General features: G+C 38.2%; 1 protein-coding gene across 2 annotated transcripts in view; it reads left to right on the top strand.

The window, feature by feature from the left end:
* The window catches only part of MOS4 (modifier of snc1,4), a 192733-nt gene that overhangs the window by 83416 nt on the left and 83290 nt on the right, over positions 1-26027 (top strand). The window contains exons 3-4 of one of the 2 annotated variants that reach the window (XM_089432641.1): positions 2323-2406; positions 2604-3252. In XM_089432641.1, coding sequence (XP_089288767.1) covers positions 2323-2406; positions 2604-2811 — 292 coding nt within the window. In that variant the 3' untranslated portion in view covers positions 2812-3252. Of the gene's footprint in view, positions 1-2322; positions 2407-2603; positions 3253-26027 lie in introns of those variants that run through there. The other variant, XM_089432640.1, reaches the window with a different exon arrangement.

The following is a 26027-nucleotide window of genomic DNA, read 5'->3' as shown; positions in this document are numbered from 1 at the left end:
ATATTTTGGTTATATGCACTGTTGCTATACACATGAAAAAAATTGCATATTTGTGTATAATAATTTGGATTCATATGGATGCACATGAATTATATGTTTTTTTCAAAATTTGAATATTTTATGTATTTTTGGTTAACCAATCTTTTGGTCTAGTTCTGATAACATTGCTGAGGATGATGTGACCATTTTCCATCAAGGAAACAAAGGGAAATTCGTTGTTTTCATTGCCATGATTCATCTCATGAGATACATTTATTTTTGTTTTGATATGATTTTGTATCGTTCTATTAGATCTTATGACTTAGGACAAATATCATATTTCGATATCAATATCTAATGTAGCACTTGACATCTTATGCATCTTATATATTGATTTTATTTTCATATTTATGTAGCAATGAATGTGTGTGTGTGTTTTTCTTGGAGGAAATATCTAGGTAGATCCACTCGAAGGGATCACTTCCTGCCGGCTTATTAGCAGAGCATAACCCGAGGGCATTGAGGAGAATTGACCCCGTGACCACCCATTAGCGTGGTGCTTCTACAATGGGAACTCAATAAATTGAGCTAACCCTCGGGGCTAATGTGTTTGTTTGATGTTGATGTTGTTTTCTAAGTTAAAAAATTTTAAAAATTGTTTTTTTTGTATTTCCCAACAATTTCTGATATTTTCTCCGATATTGCCGATAATTTAAATTTTGGACACCCAGCGATAAATTGCCGATTACAATAAATGTAACGTTGGTTGAAAAAGACTCATAGAATGGTGCAAGGCAGAATTGGCGAAAGAATTTATCATGAAGGACATTGGCTTGATGCACTACTTTCTTGGTCTAGAGATGTGGCAAAGTCTTGGTGAATTTTTTTTTGGACAGGGTAAGTATGCCGTCGAGATCCTGAAGAGATTTCAGATTGTAGACTACAAGCCTATGGCTACTCCTATGGTAGCAAATTTGAACTCCTTTGTTGATCCTGATTCAGGTTTGATTGATCTGTCTGTGTACAGGCAGTTGATAAGTCCCTCGTGTACTTAGTAAACATGAGGCCTGACATTTGTTTTGTAGTCAACACCTTGAGTTAGTACATGGTGCAGCCCAGGTAGGTTCATTAGGTTATTGAAAATCAAGGGCTCCAGTGCTTAAAGGTCACAATGCATTTTGTAACACCTTGAGTTAGTACATGGTGCAGCCCAGGTAGGTTCATTAGGTTGCTGAAAATCAAGGGCTCCAGTGCTTAAAGGGCACACTGCATTTTGTACAGATGTATGTTGGGGATGGAGAGGTGTTGCTGCAAGGTTTATCAAGATTTTGATTGGGCAAGTAGTGCTAGTGATAGGAGAAGCACTTTAGGGTGTTGCTTCAGTTGAGGTTCAGGCATGGTTTCTTGTTTCAGGCTGAAACAAACTTCCATAGCACTCAGTTCATTAGGGGAAGAATATATGGCAGCCGTTTCTGCTAGTTATGAAGCCATTTGGATTCACAAGTTGCTAGCAAAATTAATAGAGGATCACAAGCTAAGAAAGGCTGAGTGTCAGGAGACATGATCAGAACAATTAACATAATATACTGGCTTTCATGATGTGAGAAGTAAAGTTGCTTGTATACATTCTTGTTGAGCCAAGGAAGAGACAGAAGACAGAGTAGTCTCATATTCAAGATGCATATGAGTCTAGAGAGGAGAGAAGGCATCTTGATGTCTTATTGTGAATATCTTAGTTGCGGCTGAGCCATTGTGTAGTCGATATCTGGTGTCTCTTGTTTTTTAGTTACATGTTACTTTACTTTTTAGGTGTCATCCTCTCTTCAAGACATTTCTTATGATTGTTTTTGGGACTCAATTTGCCTCAAGCACAATTATTATTACTAATGTTTGTTTGGGGCTTGAGAGGATTCTCCTCTGGGACCATCTGAACAAGCACTGAGGCCTAATAAGCTGTATTGACTTTGATTTTTGAAGTGCTTACCATGAACCTTGTTTGCCCTGGTTTAGGAATTCCTCAATTTTCACATCAAAAGGAGGTTTTTGAAACTTACTCCATCCATATTAGTATCATTATGCAGAGAAACCTTTTTGCATGCTAACTTTGCTTTCAGTTACCCCTTATGAGGCATTTTCAAGTGTCCACAGTTATTTTTATTCATGTTAAAAACTAATCGACACTGAATTATCTGGGTTACCGCATTACAAGTTTATTCCAGCTGACTTGTAATGTTGCAAAATTCATTTTGTCATTTTCAGTTTTTTATCATTGATTGTAGAGTACATAAGCTGAAAAGTCAAACCTATTTTTTAGCACATTTTGAAATTTAATTCTTTCTGTAGGCTTGAAAATCTGGATCTAATGATGAAACATGGAGTCAATGCGTGGAAAGTCCATAATCAACATTTGGAAGCATTTTTGGCGAGGTTGGTGGAACAAATCATTTTTATATTCTATTAAATTAAGTACTTGTCATTTGATTTATGATGAAATGTAGGACAAGATGTTTGCCCTTGTGATTTTTATAATGAAGGTGTAAATGTCACATTCATGGATAGAATGTGTGGGATCTGATAGAAAATGTTTATTTTGGAGGTATCCCTCTTTTGCTGGAAAAATATAGTTCCTCGCTCGCCTGCCTATTATGCGTTCCAAGTGAGGATGCTGGTTCCTTGTCATTCCCCCATGGATTTCCCCTCTCTTGCCTGTGTTTTCAGATGGAATATGGTAGTAACTGCCTGCTGAAATCCCTGCTGGTAACCCCAAGGGACTCCATGCGATTTGATCTTGAGACCTCTGTGAACTTTTGCACAAGAGCATCAATCAATTGAGCTAACTGGGCTCACTATATGTATCTTTATTTTCCCAAGCAAAACTTTGTGGGATCCCCCTTTGTTGGTATATCTGGATGGAGGGTGGCTCACCCAACAGCCACAATAGTGGCTGGTAATCCTGCTGGAATCAGCCAGACTTGAAACTTCAGCCCGATTAAAACTGGGGATGTCGTGGTGAACTCTGCTTTGAAACAGTCCATTTGAACCAATTGAACCAACCCACTGGGCTCATACTAGAGTTATCCTTTGTCTATGAGGGATGGAATTGTTTTACATATCAGTGATATTAAACTGTGGAAATGATATTTTCCACAAAAGCCTTTTGCCACTTATACATATTCTTGTTCAAAGGAATAAACTGTTCTACGTAACTTGAACCAGGATAACACTTTTGTAAGTTACTAAGTAATATAATGCACTTACGATATTCATAATAAATGAGAGGGAGTGTTTCCAAGAGTTTAGAGTCAAGTAGAAAGAAGAAAAAGAGGTTCCAAAATGGCATGACAGCAAAAATCTTGCACCTGTAAATTTGTCTGTTTTTAGTTGCAATGAATGTCTCTTTGCATGAACAAATCAACCAATTTGTTTTTGATCATGATCTAATTATCCATGTGAACATGCAGCCTGTTGACACCTGGTTTTTCTTGAGAGTGATTGATTTCATAACTGCAGATTAATGTGTTTCTTCTCTACTGGAACTCATATGTAATGTATGCTTGGAGCTCTTTTCCAGACATGATTTATTATTTTACTTGTCAATTGGTCACTAAGTTACAACTAATCACAATCTAATTATCCATGTGAACATGCAGCCTGTTGACACCTGGTTTTTCTTGAGAGTGATTGATTTCATAACTGCAGATTAATGTGTTTCTTCTCTACTGGAACTCATATGTAATGTATGCTTGGAGCTCTTTTCCAGACATGATTTATTGTTTTACTTGTCAATTGGTCACTAAGTTACAACTAATTGCCTCTTATGCATGCCGTCTAATTTATCTGACATATTTTCTAGACATGCATTTTGCATATGAATGGACACAAGTAAACCTATTTGCATTTTTTCAAACAAAATGAAATTTAAGGTCTTATATGACTGTTGAGTATAGTTAGACCCTGTATGTATTGAGATACATAAGTGACAGAAAGGGGATCGAATGGAACCAAAACAAATCCAAATTCCTTAAATAAACAAGGAAAAAATAGCAAGAAGTGCAAGTATTGAAGATAAATCAGCCAATAGAGTGAAACCCTAGTGAGGGAAAGTAGCCATGAATAAGTGCTAGAGAGAAATAAACCCATGCACAAGAGAGAGAAAAATGCCTAAGCATAGATGAACACCAAAGATATATATTTCCTTGGGCCCAATGTTTTAAAACTTGTACTCAGATACAGAATCTGTCAAGTGTCAACTTGGACTCAGATTGACTTTTGACTATTCTGATTTAATACTTAAAAGTTCATAGAAATTTAAATTTTAATGAAAAAATCATATTTTAAAGATTCCAAACCATGATTCCAAAAAATTATTGGAATTTTGGAAAAAAACATTATGAGTAAATGAGCAAGAACATTTAAGTGACAATGATAAGTGACAAGCAATGTTTCACCATCAGTTATATCAAGATCCTCAACATTAGTATCACCTTCTTCTTGTCGAGCCTTTGCCTCTATCTTGATCCTAAGGGACATCAATGAACAACAACCTATTTTGTTGAAACTACTTAATCCAACCCTTATAATATGGTAGAAAAGCTTAACATTCATGACCTGTGGTTTTGGTTTCAGTGAGGAGTACAATTTTGCCAAGGCCATGACAAAGGAGTTCAACATTCAATACCATCAAAAAAGGAAGATAAAGGGCTTGGTGCTCTTGAATAACTGCCAATCCCATTCCCTCATACATGATAGAATCCAATGAAAATGTTGAAATCCTGAAAGCTATTAAGTTTGCTGAGTTTTGAATGGGATATGAAATACTACTTTCTCTGTATGAAGTCCAGTGAGGTTGGAACCATTCTCAAACATCTTGAAACAATTAATAATAATTTTAAAAATTTAATTAAAAGGATAAAAAAAAAAGATAAAGGAAATATCAATAGGAAAGATAAAGGAAATGTCGGATTAAAAAAAGAAGATAAAGGAAGCATCAACTTTTACTTCTTAATCATTACCATTAATTGCCAACATTGGTAGGGTGTAGAAGTCAGATTTTTTGTTTTTGTTTTTTGCCTGCTAAGTTGGTCACAATGGGCTGTAGTAGCTACTCGATTGAGTAGGTGCAATCTTCACTGAGTCGGATTGGTTCGCACCTACAAGCTAAATGAGCTTGTTGCCTAACCAAAGGCCATCAGGCCCTTTCAAAAGAAAACCCATTAGGGGTTTATGAAAGATGCGGCCAATCGAAAGAAAATAGCACATTGGGCATGTTGCTGCCTTGCTTGCACACCTAGGTTAGTGCGGGAAAAATACTTAACCCCACAAAGTGTGACGCTGGTGGCAAACTAAGAGAAGGGGCTGTCACCTAATCCCAACTCTCTCCATTAAAGCTCTCTCCTAGTTAAGCTGAGGGGGGTGGTTCCTAAAGAAGGTTAATTAAAGGAAATGTGAGTTTCTAGGAGACTAAAGTTATAAGGAGATACCTATCAAAGGTGATTTGATTCCAACTGTGAACAAGCATATAAGTATATGAACAATATTCATTGATATATTCAAAGTATAGACTAGTGTTTCAAGGCAAATGACAAATGCTTGCTCAAAATAAAATTCAAGATACAATTATAGATAATCTTGCAAAATCAAATGTTAGATCAAGGTGAGCATATTGTTGAATAGTTTAACTAGTTTCGGTCTTCATAATGACATGTGTAATTGTGATTTTATGTAATTGATGTAAAGAAGAAAATAAAATTATAAATATAATGCTTGTCTCATGAGTTTCATGAGCAAGGAATTTTATTTTTAGTAACGGCTCCCATTGTGAGCCCTTAGGATTCGTCATAAAGTCAAATTGAGTCAATGTCATGTATGAAGGACCCTTCTTGGGCATGTTACATATATATGTGTCAATGAAAGCGTCAAAAAGCCCTCCAAGACCAAGCTCAAGCATCTCCTTCAAGTCGACCCTTAAATGAAATAATGAATTTGCTCCAAAGACATGTCGGCTCATCCACAGTTCAAGTCGGCCTATTATGGATGCTCCAACCACTATAAATTGGCCAACTCAGCCTCATTTCAGAGACAAAATTTCGGTTAAGAAAAAGTCTGCAATAGGAAGTGCGAGAATCACCCAGAAAGGAGTCTCGTAGCCAACAAGAAGAAGGAAGGAAGAGAAAAGGTGTTTTGGGTCTGTTTTAGGTTGTTCTTCTGTCACATGTGCAAAGAAGAGAGGGATCACCTGCTGCAAGAAAGGCCGAGAAGATTACAATCATCTAAGGTAATCGAATTAGGAGAAGGACAAGTCAAAGGGAAGCCGAATTAGGGAGTCTCTATCTTAAGCGGAGTCAAAGGCACTACATAGAAAGTGACACTTACTAAGCACTGCAAGTAGGGCTTTTGAAATAGGCCGAGAAATTGCAGTAAACTGAAAATATGAAGTGTAGCCAAGAAGTAGAGAGAAATTCAGTAGTTTGACTATCGTTGACTCAAGGAAGAGAAGGAAGCTTTGTGTCTTGGTCTTGGAGTGGAAAATAGGTCAAGGGTCTTGGTCTTGGTATTCGTCAGTTAAAGGCTATATAAGAAGAAGAATTTGTTCGGGTTTTCCTCTCAAGTGGGAGAGGTTTTGGCCCTGGCTGATAGCCTATATTCTGTGTCTCTTGTCTCTTTGTTGTTTATGCATTAGTAGCTGTTTGATGAAGAAGAACACTATAATAAGCTAATGAACGAGAAGATCCTAATATAAAGAAGTAAAAAGCATTCACAAGCAGTTATCAACAAAAGAGAAATCACCTAATTACTATGCCTTAGATTTCTCAACATGGTATCAGAGCTAAGGTGACAATCTCAAGGAAGGGCATCTTATTAAGGGACACTTGAGCACTCAAGGATCTAACCTCGAAGGGCTCCAAAGCAAAGTAAAAAATCTTCGAAGAAGTGTCAAAACCATAGATCGAAGAAGTAGTCTTGGATCATCATCAAGAAAAGAAGGTCAAGACCCTACAACTACTCAAGTTGAAGAAATATACAAATCCAAGCAACCTAAAATCTATTCATCTAAGAGAAGCACTTCAAGGACAAAGATCACATTATTATCTTGAAGAAAAACCCTAATTCGATCAAAGAAGCATTCTTGGGATCCACACTTAATCTTTGAACGGAAAGTATCTTAAAAGACTACTCATACAAAGGAAGCTAGATCAAAAGGCGTTGTCATCATCAGAAAGACAATCTCCCTTTTATTGAAGCAAGGATTTCATTTGGAAGAAGATCATCCAAGAAGCATTAAGACATCTTCATCAATCATCATCAACAAAGGGATCTAGTTGAAGATTCTATCTTTATTTGAAAAGTAAGTACCTTTTCTTCTATAATCTAATCTAGTACAATGACTTCATTTTGCAAGTAGATCTATAAGTTGGTTAGGTCATCGAACTTCCTTGCATGGAAAAGGAGGATAGACATAGTCCTCAAATAAAATGAAGTTATTGATCATGTCAATGGAAAAGTCTCCAAACCATTCAAAGGACAAGCACTATCTGAATACATGGAAAGGGATCTAAGGGCTCAAGAGATTCTTATGGAGTTTGTCAAAGATCCCCTCATTCCCTCTATAACACAGCTGGAGACATCAAAAGAGATATGTGATAAGCTGATAGAATTATTCTATGAAAGTTCAATAAGAAAGGTCATATCACTTGGATCTGATCTATACAAATTGAACGTATCAAAGGATGAAGGGATACCTACATGTCTCTCAAAAGGATCTCAAATAAGAACTCAACTATAAGATCTAGGAGAGATAATATTTGATAAAGAAATGGTCTCCATTGTTCTAGATGCATTAATTGATGGACAAGGTAACCTCGTATCAAATGGCCATAAGGAGAAGAAAGCTATCCCATTCAGCAACTTGTGGTTTCTATGCAAGATAGAAGAAGACAGGTTGAAGGAAAAAAGTGATGAAGGACCAAGTGAAAGGGGTCAAACATTTACTAAAAGGAAAGGGAAGTTCGAGAAGCATAGTTCTCAAGAAAACATGGCTAAGATTCAATGCTATGGATGTCAAGAATATGGGCATTACAATAGAGATTGTCCTAAGATCAAGAATGACAATATCAAAAGAGGAAGAGAGGAGTCCATATCACCGAAGAAGTGGAGGAAGCTGAAAAGAAGAAGTCCAAGAAAGAGGAAATAAGAGATCTATACTATGACTAAGATAATCTTCCTCACCTAAGTTCTTTTCAAGTTCTTGATTTTAAATTCTTCTCTTGTAAGATATGACTATCATGAAAAATAATGGGTTGCATCATGGCAACATAGAAGCATTAAAAATTGGAGCTCGTGACATCATGGAGAAGCATGAAAGATGGTTGAAATCGAAGTCCATGGAAGTCGACTATGGAAGGATATAGCTCTTGTAACCTCATTAAAAGCATAAGTGGCACTTATGGGAAAAAGTCGTTTAGGACAAAGGCTCATCATACATCAAAAGGAAACATTTGCCAGATGGGGATGCTCAAGATCCTCAAAATTCTCTGATGGAATCTTCATCGGAAGGTTCACCGATCTAGAGGGGAAGCAAGCATTTTATTAGGAATTCCAACTTGTGGAATTCATAGGATGACGGTATGATGACAAGAGAGGTAAAGCAGATCAAGGGATTGGAGTTTTTCAATCAAGGAAATTGCCGAAGGAAGTCCAAATGACATAAAGAAAAATGAGGTATGTATGCTTGTATTCGATATTTTTGGAGTCATGTAATATGGTTGCAGGTATCATGGGTAAATGCTCTATCTTGAGAGCATGATCAAAAGAAAATATCTCCTTCTCTGAAAGAATGTCGGAAGGCATGAGTCACACATTAACTAGATGAAATCAACATAATATGTCCTCATATGGAATATGAGGTGGTTGATGATAATGTGTGAAGAAAGGAAATGTGTGAAGAAAGAAAGGAAGAGATCATGAAATATGCAACCATGAAGAAGGCAATCAACATCCGAGCATTGAAAGATATGACTAGGATATCTACATGAAAGATATGATGTAGTCTGAAAAAGAAAGAGACCCTTGACAATATATATCTTTTGGAGATGTGTCAATGTGTATGCAGGATATTGATGCGAACTAGAAGATGTCATGATGAAAGACCATCACAAAGGTAATTTTGATTTAATGTTCATTCCTTTATTTATGATATCTGGATGGGCTTATGCAGGGTTGCCAAAGGAAGATCTATGGATATCTTCCACCCATGATGTCCATGTAGTAGGATGAAAGATCCTTAAGGAAACATGGCATGAAGAAGGCAACATGGCATGAAGGAAGGCCAGATATGAACTAGTGGATCACTTTCCAATGAAAGGAATAAAGACATGACTGACTCGTGATGAAAGTGATGGATGGTTCGTGCCCTATAAAAGGTCCCGTAAAACGTAGATTCCTTGACAAAGAAGAAAATTCATGACATCAAAGGAAGGAGTTCTACAAGTAGCTGGTTTTCCCATGATCTCCACCTAGGGCACTGCTGGAAGCAAGTCCCTGGTCAAAAGGGAGCTTTGTCAAGTCCCTATTTAAGAGGGAGCTTGGGTACATTCCTTTATGGAATGGGTTGGTCATCCCTAGTTAAGAGGGAGTGACAGTTGTTGTTCTCTATCTCATGTGTCATGTACTAGACTAGGACTAACAACCGTAAGTCTCAGTGAAGGCCATGAGGAGAGAGATAGACACATCATTCTTGTCCTCACTTGGGAAGACAAAATGGAGGATTGGGTAAACATTTGGCATTCCATGCTCTTTGAGGATGAGTTAGGGCATCCAAGATAAGAGTAGTCGTAGAGGACCGATATTCTTTGAGGACTGGGAATCCAAGATAAGAATAGTCTTGGTGGAACGTGCCGTGAGGACCCGGATGGGGTATGTTTCGAGAGGGACAATGATGAGGGTGTCTATACATTATTAGTCTCGCCAGCATTGAGCTCAGATCTTGTGGAGAGATAGAGATGTTAGTCAAGGCCTTGCTATGTGACAATGCTGGTTGATATAATGCTATACAAATGGGTTAACAATCTGACTCTTCTTATGAGAATTCTTCAGATTGAGAATGACCAAGCACCATTATGAATACCTCCCTAGTTAAGAGGGAGTGTTGAATAGTTTAACTAGGTTCAATCTTCATAATGACATGTGTAATTGTGATTTCATGTAATTGATTTAGAGAAGAAAATAAAATTATTATTGTAATGCTCTTCTCATGGGTTTCATGAGCAAGGAATTTTATTTTTGGTAATTGCTCCCATTGTGAGCCCATAGGATTGGTCATAAAGTCAAATTGAGTCAATGTCATGTGAAGGATCCTTCTTGGGCATGATACATTTATATATGAGTCAATGAAGGAGTCAAATAGCCCTCCAAGACCAAACCCAATCATCTCCTTCAAGTTGGCCCTTAAATGAAATAATGAATTTGCTCCAAAAGACATGTCGACACACCCATAGTTCAAGTCGTCCTATTATGGATGCTCCAACCACTATAAATAGGGCGGCTCAGCCTCATTTTAGAGACAAAATTTCGGTCAAGAAGAAGTCTACAATAAGAAGTGTGAGAATCACCCAAAAAGGAGTCTCATAGCCAGCAAGAAGGAAGGAAGAGCGAAGGTGTTTTGGGTCTATTTTAGGGTTGTTCTTCTATCACACTTGCGAAGAAGAGAGGGATCATCTGCTGCAGGAAAGGCCAAGAAGTTTACAATCATCTAAGGTAATTGAATTAGGAGAAGGACAAGTCAAAGGGAAGCCGAATTAAGGAGTCTCTATTCTAAGCGAAGGAGGCAAAGGCACTACATAGAAAGTGACACTTACTAAGCACTGCAACTAGGACTTCTAAAAGAGGTTGAGAAATTGTAGTGAACCGAAAATCTGAAGTGTAGCCTAGAAGTAGAGAGAAATTCAGCAGTTTGACTATTGTTGATTCAAGGAAGAGAAGGACGCTTTGTGTCTTGGTCTTGGAGTGGAAAATATGTCAAGGGTCTTGGTCTTGGTATTCGTCAATTGAAGTATCTATAAGAAGAAGAATTTGTTCGGGTTTTTCTCTCAAGTGGGAGAGGTTTTGGCCTTGGCTGATAGCCTATATTTTGTGTCTCTTATCGCTTTGTTGTTTATGCATTGGTAGCTGGTTGATGAAGAAGAACACTATAATAATCTAATGAAAGAGAAGATCCTAATCTAAAAATGTAAAAATCATTCACAAGCAGTTATCAACAAAGGAGAAATCACCTAATTACTATGCCCTAGATTTCTCAACACATTAAATACCACTTGCAACTATAAAGGAAATAGTACTTGTAAAAGGAGTGTTAGGATATTCCGAAACATAGGAAATAGTTAGCCGCCCAGCAGCAACCAAATCCAAAGAATCTTAAGAAGTTGTATCCTAAAAGGACTGGTCCTAAACCAAACAAGGGTCCTAAGCAATTTCAGCCTCAAAATGAAAAATCATTTCAACAAAATGATAAGACAAATAAAAACAAAGGGAAGAAGACTGATAGACATTGCAACTTTTGTAATCGAGATGGCCACTTAGAATCCAAATGCTTTAAGAAGATGGAAGCCTTGGAAGCAGCAATGAAGAAGCATAACATCCATTTGGAGCACTCTTCAACTTCAACTTCATCTTCAGGAATGGCACTTTCTGCATGTGGTTGTCAAACATCTCGGTCTGGCTATGCACTAAATGTATCTTCTTCTTCTCATTCTCATGAGTGGCTCATTGATTCTGGAGCTTCTTATCACATGGCCAAAAACAAAGCCATGTTTTCTTCTTTAAATGATTGTAACACCAAAAATATATATGTTGGTGATGATAGATCTCTTAGTGTTGTAGGGACTGGAACTGTTCATCTAGACAATGGTCATTTAATGATGTATTATGTGTTCCAACCTTATCCTGCAACCTTCTATTTGTATATCAGATAACTCATTCAGGTGAAGGTAAAATCGTTGAATTTTCACCTCACGATGCTGTAATTAAGAACCTAAGAGATCCTAGACATATTTTAGCTACTAGCATTGCTGATGATTCTACAAGGTTGTATAAGTTTCACAACTTTGGGTCATCAAATCTTCCTCAGTATTTGTTGCTCATAATGATGAAGTGAGTAGACTTTGGCATGAGCGATTTGGTCACTTAAACTATCGCTCTCTTCAGAATCTATGTAAAGAAAATATGGTGACAGGTCTTCCAATGGTATCTTGCAGAGATGGTGTTTGTTCCGGATGTGTACTTGGAAAACATCATCGGGACAGTTTTGAAAAATGTGCCTCTTGGCACGCCTCAGCCCCTTTACAGCTCGTGCATAGTGATTTATGTGGTCCACTTCCAGTTGTTTCATTCTCTGGCTACAAGTATTTCTTAACTTTCATTGATGATTTCTCCAGACGCACTTGGGTATACTTCTTAAAACTCAAGAGTGAAGTATTTAACATGTTCTTGGCCTTTAAGGCCTTTGTTGAAAAACAATCTGGACATCAAATTCTTAAGCTAAGATCTGATAATGGTGGAGAATATGTTAACAACAAATTCATCAACTTTTGCACTGAGAATGGAATTCAAATGCAACATACTGTTCCATATACTCCACAACAAAATGGTGTAGCTGAAAGGAAGAATCGCACCTTAAAGGAAATGGCTAATTGTATGCTTCAATATAAAGGACTTAGTCTTAATTATTGGGCAGAAGCAATTAACTGTGCAAATTACATAATAAATCGCACTTCTACTAAGGTTTTAAAGAATATCACTCTAGAAGAAGCATGGAGCTCAATTAAACCAGATGTAAGTCACTTTCGTGTTTTTGGAAGTGAAGCATGGGCCCATATTCTAGATGAGAAACATAAAGCTTTAGAACCTAAGAGTGAAAAATGTATTTTTGTTGGATATTCTGAAGATGTCAAAGGATATAGACTTATTCCACTTAAGTCCAAAAATGTTATCATTAGAAGAGATGTAAAGTTTGCTGAAAATATATCGGCCTACGAGCCTAGTTCGGCGGATGTGCCACCTCTCCCTATCTCTTCTACTTTTGAAAATATTTCTTCTTCAGATGATGAAAGCGAGGATGAAAATCCTCCCTCACCTTCTCAAGATCTTCCTTCAGCTCCTCAGCTTCCAAAATGGGTCCGCGCTACTCGGGATGCAGCAGGTGATCTTACCGGTGATCCTACAAATCAGCGACGTACACGTTCTCAGTTTGATAGAGCCTCTTCTTTACTGGCTCAAGCTTCAGTGAATTATGATCCTGACACCTTTGCAGAAGCTTCAGGCCATCCAGATTGGGAAGCAGCTATGAATGAAGAATATCATTCATTATTGGCAAATGATACATGGGATCTTGTTCCTCTACCAAAGGGACGAACACTTGTTAGATGCAAATGGGTTTACAGAACCAAGTATGGACCAGATGGGAAAGTTGATAAACATAAAGCTCGTCTTGTTGCTAAGGGTTTTTCACAAGTTGAAGGCATTGACTATACTGAAACCTTCTCCCCTGTTGCCAAAATGAACTCTATCCGCCTTGTTCTTTCCCTTGCTGCCTCTTTCAAATGGGAAGTCCATCAGATGGATGTTAAATCCGCCTTCTTGCATGGGGACTTGCATGAAGAAATCTATATGGAACAACTTATTGGCTTTATACAAACAGACTCCAGCCTTGTATGTCGGCTTAAGAAATCCCTTTATGGTCTCAAGCAAGCTCCTCGAGCTTGGTATGCCAAAATGGATAACTTTCTTTTAGAAAATGGCTTTTCTAGGTGTCATTCTGACAATACTGTCTACACCAAGAAAGTGGGAAAGTCTCTTATCATTCTTGTTCTTTATGTTGATGATCTTATCCTGACTGGTAGTGATCCCAACCTTATAAACCATGTGAAGACTAGCCTTAAAAGGAAGTTTGAAATGACAGACTTAGGACACTTACATTATTTTCTTGGTCTTCAAGTCTTGCAATCCAAGGAAGGTATTTCCCTTTCCCAGTCCAAGTATGCCTGTGATATTCTACGCCATTTTCACATGGAAGACTGTAAGCCAGCCCCTTCTCCCTTTCAGTCTGGATTCAAACTTTCAGCCACTTGTACTTCTCTTGAAGTTGATGCTACCTTATACCATCAACTTGTAGGAAAACTTTTGTATCTAACCCATACTCGTCCTGACCTTTCCTTTGCTGTTGGCCTTGTTGCTCGGTTTATGCAAAACCCATGTGAAAGTCATTGGAAAGCAGCTAAAAGAATACTTCGTTATGTTCAAGGTACAGTTCAGTTTGGGATTCATTACAGTGCTGAAGCATCTCCTCTATTGGTTGGTTTCACTAATTCCGATTGGGCTGGTGACCCTGATGATCGGAAGTCTACTGCAGGTTATGTGTTCACTCTTGGTTCAGGACCTATTACATGGGCTTGCAAGAAACAAGGTGCCATTTCTCTTTCTTCAGCAGAAGCAGAGTATCGTGGTGCTGTAAAAGCTAGTAAGGAAGCCTTGTGGCTTCATCAGATCCTGTCAGAGTTTGGCTTTCAGCAGCAACATCCGACTACACTTTGGTGTGATAATCAAAGTGCCATTCAACTATGCAAAGATCCAGTCCAACATCAGCGCAGCAAACACATTGAACTGCACATGCACTTCATCAGAAAGCTCATTCACGACCATGTTCTTGAAGTGCAATATTGTTCAATAGATGATCAAGTTGCAGACATCTTTACAAAGGCTCTCACAGAGGCGAAGTTCACTAAACTTCGATTTATGGTTGGAGTTCAGGAAGTTGTCACTAAGGGGGGATAGGCTCTAGTGCCTCCTTCCTTCTCCTATTGTGTCATATTTGTAAATCCTTCAATCCTATCCCAAGTTGTTCTTAAGGGGGGATGTTAGGATATTCCGACACATAGGAAATAGTTAAGTATAACTTGGTCTAGTATAGAGTTAGGTAAAGTGTGTTTCTTTACTATGTACATTTTGTAACTTCCAGTCCGACGGTCACGATATGTAGTGATCTGACGGTTCATTCTCTCCTCGGTATTACCGACACTTGATCCGTGGCTTAACACCTGATTGGTCCACGATCTCTATTTAAAGAGCATGGAGGGTCATTTGTAGGGTAACCATCCATGAGAGAAGCTTATGTAAATTTTCATTCTTTTATTAATAAATTGCCTGAAGTGGCTGCGTTGGCTCAGGCCGTGGACTATTTCCCTCTTTGAGGGTTTTAACCACGTCAAAAGTACTGGTGTATTGATCTGTGATCTGTTTGTGAGTGGTTAAGTAACAAAAGATAATGACATCCAATAATTATGAGCTAATGATCCGAATTGGATCATTATATTGTTTGTCATCCATCTCAATGTATTTGGAGTGAAAAAAGTGGAGGAATCAACTCACGGGACCGTTTTTACTGGCGGGACCCAATTTGGAGAACAGAGTCCAAAACCTTTCGGGAGCGTTTTGAGGCATCAAATGACGTTTTTGGGGGTAAAACTTTGCCGCTTAAGCCTAACACCTTTTCATGCTATTCTACACTCAAAGAGATTTCCAACGACACAAGAATCGCGTCAATCAGAGTCTCTATGCAAAAGTTATGTCACTCAGAAGCTGACCTTTCTGTTTTCACACCTATAGTTTGGGAGGATACCACGTCAACCCCATTATTCATAGAAAATGGGCTAGCCATGTGTTTGTGATGTAAAAGACTCTAGAAGAGTCTATTTTGTAACTCTAGTTAAGAGTTGATGCAGTCAAATTTAACCACTAGTAGGCTATCAGGCTGTGTTATAACCGGGCCACTAGGAGGAAGAGGTATTCCATTCTTTCAAGAGCATTTTGTTCCATAGTTGAGCAAAGATAGCCAGGGGAGATAGGAGGTAGAGCACACGGAGAGGATCTGTGCATTGTAGCAGCCCATGGGCCACAAACATTACTTCTTTATATCTGCAGCCATATTTCTAGACAGAGAAAGAGATCGAGGCGGCACCTTCCATCTGGATTTTCTCCCGAAAGGGTTTTCTAGAGAGCATATCTTGTGTCTTATGTGTGTGTGAGCTTATTTCGTTGTTCTCTTCTTTTCTGCATAATTTACTTTTACATGCATGCACTAATTACAATAAGATCAACAGAACTAGAAATTAAATAAAGCTGTAATAGTGTAGAATCTCAAATTTTTAATATAGTATTATTAGATCTGTTGTGACGAACTGTCCAGTGGAATATCCATGGCAGTTTATGGATCATTTGGTAACAGAGCAGGATTCTTTGGGGTATTTTGTGAAGATTGGGATGTAGATTGACGAGGCCGTAAATCGTAAAACCCTAATCATGGGTGACGAATTTGTAAACGAACCTCGTGATCCTGCAAAGGTGAGGTTTTTGCGGCTCGAAGAACAAGTCGTAGATATAAACCGCAATGTAAACCTCCTCATGGCGGCCCTAAGCAATAAGCTGGGGATATTTGGAGAAGAAGGGGGTTCGAATGCAGAGGACAAATTAGAAGGGGGATCAGGAGATCGGGAAGACGCAGATAACCAGCCGAAGAAAGAACCTAGAAAAGATCAACCCAGTTCGAGTGTCGTGAACCAATCCCTGTTTAAAGTGGAAGCAAAAGTCGATATCAAGCCATACCACGGCGAGATCGACGCTTTGAAGCTGAACCACTAGTTGCAGCAACTGGAAGTTTATTTCAGTGTCCATCAGATCGAGGAAGGGTAGAAGATCTCATTCGTGCGATTGAAATTGGAGGGCCATGCACTGACTTGGTGGGAGAGCCACACGAAAACCCTGAGGTTGGAGGGAGAACCTCCAGTGACTAAGTGGGAGGATTTCAAAACCCTCATTAAGTCACAGTTTTATCCCATTGGGTACGTGGAAGACCAGTGGATCCGGTGGCATTACTTCAGGCAAAATCCGGGGCAAAGCGTGCAAGAGTCTACTGCAAAATTCAGAAAGATGGCTATAATGTTGGGTATCTCTCCAAAGAACCCAGATGTACTCCTCAAGTATTTGGGGGGTCTGCACCGCCATCTGCGTGAGCAAGTGATGTTGTTCAAGCCCAAAATGGTGGACGAGGCTTGTGTACAGGCACAATACTTGAAGAACATAGGCCTGCAAAGAGCGCAATCAAGTGGATCGAAGCAAAAGGAGAAACAAGACGTTTCTAAGGAGGGGAAGAAGAAGTAAAAATAGGGAAAGGATAAAAAGACGACAGCCACAACACACCAGTGCAAAGATCCTAGCAACCACTACAACCACTACAACATTGATGGCCATACAGAGGAGAAGTGTTGGAAGTTGCATCCAAAGCTAAACCCGAAGAACAAGAAGAAAGATAATAAGAAGAAGAATATCATGGCCACTGATTCGAGCAACCAAGTTGAAAGCAACCTGGACGTGGATGAGAATATTGTCTGTACACCACTACAGAAGGAGGTGAACCTGAGTAGCCTTTAACAACAGGAAGAGAAAGAAGTGACCAAATTCTTCCATATAAAGATACAAGTCAAGAAGACAAATATTGATGTTCTGTTTGACTCAGGATCGCAAACAAATCTCATTGCAACAAATCTGGTCAAGAAGTTGGGGTTGGAAGTTTGTAATCATCCAAACCCATATCCACTGGGATGGGTACATACGGATACAGAGCTGAAGGTAACAAAACAATGTAAAATTAGATTTGCTATCAGTGCTGATTTTATTGATGAAGTAGTTTTGGATGTGTTTCCCCTTGATATATGTGGAGTCGTGTTTGGGAGTCCATACATGTACATGCGTGATGTAATATTTATGAGGAGAGCTAACCAGTACTGGCACATCAAGGATGAAAAATCATTGATCATCAACGCGCATAAAGGCAAGTTTAAAATTTCACTTGTAAGTGCCAAGCAAGCCAAGAAATTGATCAGTTCCAGCAAGAATTATGTTTTATTATTTTTAAGGGAAAATCAGTCTATAAGGAGTCAATAAGAGGCAAAGCATCCCTAGAGGGGTGTACTAAGAAACAAAAACAACAATTTGAGGAGTTGTTATAGGCATACAAGGAAGTGTTCTGAGAGCCTAAAGGGCTACCCCCTAAGAGAGAAGTGGAGCACGTAATCCAACTATTGCCAGACTCCCCATTGCCAAATATTGGGTTGTACAGGCAGTCTGTTATAGAAGCAGGTGAGGTGAAGAAACAGTTGCAGCAGCTATTGGAACAGGGTGTCATTCGACTGAGTACATCACCATGTGGGTCACCCATCATCATTGTGCCAGAGAAGGATGGGACTTGGGATGTGTATAGATTACAGTGTGTTGAATAAAATAACGCTCAAGGACAGATACCCCTTGCCCAGGATAAAAGATCTGCTAGATCAGTTGCAGTAAGCAAAACATTTCACCAAGCTAGACTTTAAGTTTGGAAATCACCAGGTTCGAGTCAAAGAAGAAGATTCATGGAAGATTGCCTTCAAAACCAGACAAGGTTTGTATGAGTGGTTAATTATGCCATTTGGCCTATGTAATGCACCAACTACATTTATGAGATTAATGAATGATGTACTGCGCCCTTTTATATATTCATTTGTTATTGTCTATTTGGACGATATACTAGTATATAGTGCTACCTGGGAGGAACATATTTCACATTTGACGTAGGTGCTGGAAACATTAAAGAAGCACCAACTGCTAGCAAATCTTAAGAAGTGCGAGTTTGCACAACAGTCCTTGGTGTATTTGGGATATGTGATTGGTGGAGGAGAATTAAAGATAGATCCTTCCAAGATGGAGGCCAGCATGAAATGGCCGGTGCCTACTAATGTTACCGAGGTTAGGAGTTTCATTGGGGTAGCACAGTACCTGAGGAAATTCATAGCCTCGGCTTCAATAGTAGCAACACCGCTCCACGCCATAACAACAAGTGGCAAGAGTTTCTAGTGGGGAAAAGGTCAGCAGAAGGGTTTCGGTGAGTTAAAGAAGAAGATTAATGAAGCACCAGTTCTGGCATTACCAAACTTGCAACGACCCTTTGAAGTGGAGACAAATGTGAGTGGGTATGCTATGGGCACTGTCTTGGTGCAAGGAGGAAGGCTCGTTTGTTACCATTTTGAAGTATTTAATGGGGCAGTTCTTAACTACCCTACCTATGATAAGGAGCTCTATGCCATGGTGTAGGCTGTGAAGAAGTGGAAGCACTATCTGATGGGAAAGGAGACAATAATCCACATGGATGACCAACCGTTACAGTACCTGTAAGCCCAGAATAAGCTACAATAGACCAGGCATTACAAGTGGATGGGGTTTTTACAACAGTTTCATTTGGTGATCAAGTATAAGAAGGGCAACACAAACAAGTTGGCCGATGTACATACTTCACTCAAGAGTTAGGAACTCCATTAAAAATATTAATTATTTTAATATCTCCCGGACTGGTTAGAATCTGCCCAAACCATTTCTGGGTCTTGGAGATCTCATGTGCTTTAGCCTCTCCACCAATTTTCATGGCTAGAGCACATCCGATGTTACCCACAATCAACACCTTCCATGCTAGATCAGGGAGAGGAACAGGACCTGCCTTCGGTGGAGGATTTGGCACTAGATGCTCAGGTAGAGTTGACAGAAGATACAGTTTTGTAGAAGAGGTCTAGAACTATAAGACGAGGGCAACAAGACCTTTGGCAGATTGGGTTGAAGGGACAACTTCCAAGCAAAGCTAAATGGTACACTAGAGAGAAGGTGGAGGAAAAATTTCCTCACCTCATTCAGTAAAGGCTTTTGGGGACCAAAAGTCTCCCAAAATGGGGAGGTGTGATCCGAATTGGATCATTATATTGTTTGTCATCCATATTGATGTATTTGGAGTGGAAAAAGTGGAGGAATAAGCTCACGGGATTGTTCTTACCGGCGGGACCTAGTTTGGCGAAACGGGGTCTGAAACCTTCCGGGGGTGTTTTGAGGCATCAAATGATGTTTTTTGGGGGTAAAACTTTGCCGCCCAAGCACAACACATTTTAATGGTATTCTACACACAGAGAGCTTTCGAACGACGCAATAATCGCGTCAATCGGAGTACGTGTACAAAAGTTATGCCACTCAGAAGTTGACTTTCCTGTTTTCACACCTATAGCTCGGGAGGATGCTGCGCTAACCCCATTATTCATGGAAAAGGGGCTAGCCACGTGTTTGTGATGTAAAAGACTTTAGGAGAGTCTATTTCGTAACTCTAGTTAAGAGTTGATGTAGTTAAACTTAACCACTAGTAGGCTATCAGGCTGTGTTATAATCGGGCCATTAGGAGGAAGAGGCATTCCATTCTTTCGAGAGCATTTTATTCCATAGCTGAGCAAAGATAGCCAGGAGAGATAGGAGGTAGAACACAGAGAGGATCTGTGCACTGTAGCAACCCATGGGCCACATATATTACTTCTTTGTATTTGCAGCCATATTTCTAGACAAAGAAAGAGAGTGAAGTGACCTCACCTTCCAACTGGGTTTTCTCCTGAAAGGGTTTCCCAGAGAGCATATCTTGTGTCTTACGTGTGTGTGATTTTATTTTGTCGTTCTCTTCTTTTCTGCATAATTTACTTTTACATGCATGCACTAATTATAGGAAGATCTACAGATCTAGAAATTAAATAAAACTGTAATATTGTAGAATCTCAGATTTTTAATACAATATTATCAGATCTGTTGTGATGAATTGTCTAGTGGAATATCCATGGCATTTTACGGATCAACTAAATAACAAGTACTTGAAATAACTAGATTGCAAGTAAAGTAAAGATTACAAGTGTAAAGATCCACACTAGCAAAATAGAGAAAATGCTACTTGAAAGAAAGATAATGCTTGCAAATGAGATTCAATGAACCCAAAAATATTGCTTGCAAAATGTAAAATAAAGATTGTACTTTAAAGGAAATGCCCAAATAACAAGAAATGATAACATCAAGTAATAATGAGACCATTCATCATTGAAATAACAAGTACATGAGACACATAACATTGTATGAAAAATTTAAAAATGTTACAAGATTATTAAAATGAAATGATATGCAACCTATCTAGTGTGGAATGCAATTATCTTGGTTAGTTTTAAATTAAATTTCTACCTAGATGAACCCTTTCTTTCAACTGTTTTGAAACTAGTCTCTAGTGTAAGATGTGGAGAGAAGCCCAGGGAAAGATAACAAAGACTATATCAGCGATACCTCCCTTGAAAATCTAACCTGTCGATGTCTTCGACGCTGTAGAGACTATGGCTCTGACGACTGCAAGGTCACAATGTTAACCGCAAAAGAGGGTCTATGTTTCGCAGGTTGGGTGAGAAAGGTGGTCTTAGAGTCTTTCAACCAAGCTTATGCTTGGAGGTAAATTAATTAAAGATGCAAATTAATACTAAGAATGCCTAAATGAGATGCTTGTGTGATTATTTGTGTTTCCCAAGAAAAATATTGATACAATGAGAGATAAATGTTCAAGTAAATGGTACCAATATCTTTCAATGGAAAAGCAAAAGTGAAACAATTAGCTCAATGTAGCTCCACAAATTCTCAATATATTGCTTGCAAATAAAATAAATTTTTTCCAAGTGAAATGGACCAAAAAAATGCTTCAATAGGTAATCATCAATAACCAAAATGCTACATAAACATGAGTTGAAAAAATGTATTGAAGCAATGTATTCAAGAAACTTATAGAACCAAGTAGATGGATAAGTGAAAAGAGTCAAATTTTGCCATATGAATATGAAGCACTTGCTTGTTCAAACATAAATATTGCATGTGTTGTAAATGGATTGCACAATACAAGTACTTAAGGAAATGGAATTAGCAAACATAAAACCAATGTTAAACATATGCAAAAATGCAAATGGATGTGAGTGCTATGTTAAGAGACTAATCATGCATGAAGGAGATTAGCAAATGAAATTTAGCAAAAGAGAACTAAACTAAAGGGATTACTCCACCCCCAAGCAAAGTTCCTCCCTCGAAATGGGGAGAAGGGATTCCATGGGAAAAATTCCTAAGCTCCCACCCAAAAAATCATCCTTCTATTAATTTGATTACAAGGGATGAGGACCCTTCAAAGGCCTCAACCAAACTCAAGGAAAGTCTCTGCAACAATAGCTTGCAAGTTTAAACACAAGACTTTCTCCTTGATATACTTAATTGATGCAAATGAGGCACAAAAGAAAGCCTGCAAATCTGAAATTTAGAGGACTGTTTTGACAATTACAAATCAACCACTTGAAAGATCATAGTGAATGCAAAGGAAGAGAGGCTAGGCCTCCTCCATCTCTTGGTCTTGAAGGAGAAAAATTTCAGCCTTCACAACAGCTCACAACCTCCTTGAAATTTGTCCAATATGAGCTCTCGACCTTGCCAAAAAAACGTCCATTTTGATGCCAAAGGTCCTACAAACAACTTGTTAAATCTTTTAAACAATAATTCCTGCAAGCTGCCACAAGAAGAAACTATTGATGTCCGCAAGACAAATCAAGTGTTAGCTATGAAACAAGTCAAGAAAATCCAATGTTTATATATACAATATAATCTACAAGGCTAAGCTAAAGAGTATGAGTAAACTCTCCTCTTTGCTTAGCCATCATTAAGCTCTTTGAATAGTAAAATTATAACAATTAAACACAAGATTTTGAGACATAAGTTTTAAGTAGATTATGCTTGAAATATGAGTCAAGGCCAAAAGTCTCTGCAAGACAAATCGAAAGATGAGGCCTTGAGAATTAACAAATGCGGGTTCTCCGAATATTTTCAAGAATGGGTTAGTTCCTCTAAGAATTTACCCTCATGCTTGAAACTTGATCCAAGGAAAAGTCTTATACACAACTTCACATAGACAAATTAGATCCATATGGATTTAATCATATGCAATGATGAGAAAATTTTAGAGCAAGTAAATAAACCTCATGCCAATGTAAGATAGCTCTACATCAACACACCTTGAAAAACATAATGGAAATAATATCATAATGAAATGAGCAGACAAATGAAAAAAATGATCAAGATATTACCATACACAATGAGAACAACACCTCAAATGTAACCCCAAATCCTTCTATTGATATTGCAAAATATACAGTAGCAGAGCTTTTGCAAGCATAAGAGCTTGTTTTCTAGAGACAATGAGAGAGCCCAAAGCTCATCTAAAAGGAGATATGGGAACAAATCCCAATGAAGAACCACGTGACAAGTGCAATGATGACAATTCCAAGGCAACCTTCTACATGCAAAACGAACTCCACAAGTGGCTCCACGCATTCCAAGAAGCTTCCATGCAATTCTGGATGAGGAACTCATGGTGATGGAGGATGGACGTGTGTATGTGGGAGTGGAGTGGAGTGGTAGGAGACCACTCTCCACTCATCTCTCGTGGAACTCCAAGTCAAATCCCACCAATTGGTGAGTCATCTCCTTAACTCGGGTTATCCCCTCAAAAAATGCATTTTGCCTTATGGAACTCGTGGTCCCCTCCAAGAGAATTTGATTTCCTTGGAGCTAATGTATTTTCCTCAAATCATGGAGTCCACATCACTTTTGAACTTTACTTTAACTCCTCGATGATTTTCTACCTCATTTCCAAATCCTTTAACATGTGTGGATATTTATTTTCTCCAATTTATTTAATTGTTGGCTCAATTTATTGCCACATTTTTCCCTAGACTTAAGAAAAGTGGGTTTTGAGTGTCAGTAACTTATTTTTCACCCCAAAAAGTGTGTCTTAGCGAAATTTTACGAGTGATCTAGTATGGTAATATACTATGACTCTAGACACTAGGACTCATCCAAGGCCTTGCCATCAAGCCACACTCCGACTTTGGGGTTATTGCTTGGAGGAAAAAACTCGATTAATTATTAAGTGCTAAAATGTATCAATAATTAACGAAGTAAAAAAAACCTCCCAGAGTAAACTCACTTGATAATAATGTCTTAAGTTACCTAGGCTTGTTACATTCAATTCATCACACTAGCATTACTTTACGACATCCCCGCAGGGCTTGCAGAATCTGAGTATAATAGAAAAAGATGAGAAGAAGAAGATAGAGTTAAAAAACTTTGATGAACTCTGATGGTACATGAACTTTCTGACATATCCTTGGGCACAAAGCCTTCAAGTCTTTAAGTACACTTCACTGGTCAACAGGGCACTTTCTAAAGCACATCTTCTAAGTGCTCCCAATATGCCATCAAACCAATTTGAAAGAACATCTTTCAGATGCTAATGTTAAGCTATCAAGCCTGTTTTCTCCTAAAGTGTACACCTAAGGCGCAACACTTAGAACATGCGTTGTCACTCTAATCCCTATTCACTCCGTCTAGACTTTCTCCTAGCTAAGTCAAGGGGGGTAGTCCCTAAGGGTAGATGGAAGGGGAAAACTTGTTGGAACAACAAGTTCTAGGAGACTTTAAGGGCAAGGCAAATTATGGCAAGGCAAATTATTATTAGAGTAACTTGGTTGTTAATTAGAGAAATTATGAGCAATGTTTGTTAAGATAAGTGCAATTAAGATCAATGAGGTAGATACAAGATACACATGCGATGAACCAGTGTCTTAATCAATGGTCAAATGTAAAAGAAAAGTACTCGCAAATAAATAACCACTCACGTTACAATAACAACAATGTTGCAAAAAGTGTTAGAAATGGCAAAATATCAAATATGACCAGATAAAAATAAGTTGCACAACATAAATAACTTGTACTTTCAAGAAAATGCTCAAGATAAAAATGACAATTTAAATAAACAATGAACAATATAATCAAAGATGAGTATAGGTCAATGACACAATATAGCAAGGAAGATATAATGGCCACAATGATAGTTATGCCACAAGAGATGAAAAGTTAGAAAGATGGAATGCAGAACTAAACTAGGTGGAATGCAAGATCTTGGTTATTTTTTGTTAAATGCCTAATCTAGATGAATCCTTCTTCTCAATTGTTTTGAAATTAGTCGCAAACACAAGTTGTAGAGAGGAGCTTCGGGGAAGAAAGCTAGGACTTTATTAATGATACCTCCTTTTACTTCTAAATACCAAAGTGCCTTCGGATCTGCAGGAACTGTGGCCCTGACGACTGCAAGGTCACCTGTATTAACTGTGAATGCGGGTCTAAATTCTCAAATTAGATGAAGAAAGTGGCCCTAAGAATTTCTATACAACCAAGCTTATGCTTGGAAGTTAATTTTAAGGATGCACAACTATATCTAAAATGCAAGATGCAATGCTTCAATGATATCAGTGTTCTAGCAAAGAGATGCTAATCCACAAGGTATTAATGATCGCTTAGAACACTGTTTAGCTTGTACAATGATCATTGAAACAATGATAACTCAATGAAGCAATTAAAGATACAATTAGATTTAGAGCAATGTCTCAAATGCTTTAGTTTAACAATGTTCTTCAAGATTTTCTTTACTTATTAGGTAGTTTAACAAGTAGAGAAATATAGAGAAACTTACAATTATTAGATGGCAAATGAGATTGCTAACAGTGATTTTGAGAGATTACTTAAAATTATTTAAATGTAAATGAAGCAAGACAATAAGTATCTCAAGTGCACTTAACCAAGTAAATTAGATAAGCAAATTAAGGGATGTGATTAGAAGAATTAGATTTTAGGATGCAATGCAATGGGATTAGAATGCAAATGTAAAAGAGAAAGTTAGTAAGCAAAAGTGAGTTAGTATGTTAGTAGATTCTCCCTTTTAAATAAGGAGAAAATGATGCCCTGGAATGACATTCCAAGCTCCCCTAAAGAAATATTTTTTATTAATGAAATTACAATGGGGAAGCCCTTCTAGAAAAATGAGGACTCTTCTCTAGGGAACTTCACAGTAAGAGATAATAGCTTTTCAAAACAAAAAGGTCTCCTCAAGAAACAGAAGGATCCAGTTGAGGTGGATCAGAGAAGCTTCAAAGATTAGACTTCCAATGCTCTCTGTCTCCCAACAAGTGATAGCAGGATGGTGATGGTGAGAAGACTCCAAATTTTCTTTAATAAAGTGGCTCCCAAGTTTGTCAAGTCTTAGT

Source organism: Pinus tabuliformis, chromosome 5_1, assembly GCF_031772625.1.
Source record: "Pinus tabuliformis cultivar Carrire ecotype Pingquan chromosome 5_1, CPIR1, whole genome shotgun sequence".
NCBI classification, from domain to species: domain Eukaryota; kingdom Viridiplantae; phylum Streptophyta; class Pinopsida; order Pinales; family Pinaceae; genus Pinus; species Pinus tabuliformis.
This window is presented reverse-complemented; position numbering and strand designations above follow the sequence as displayed.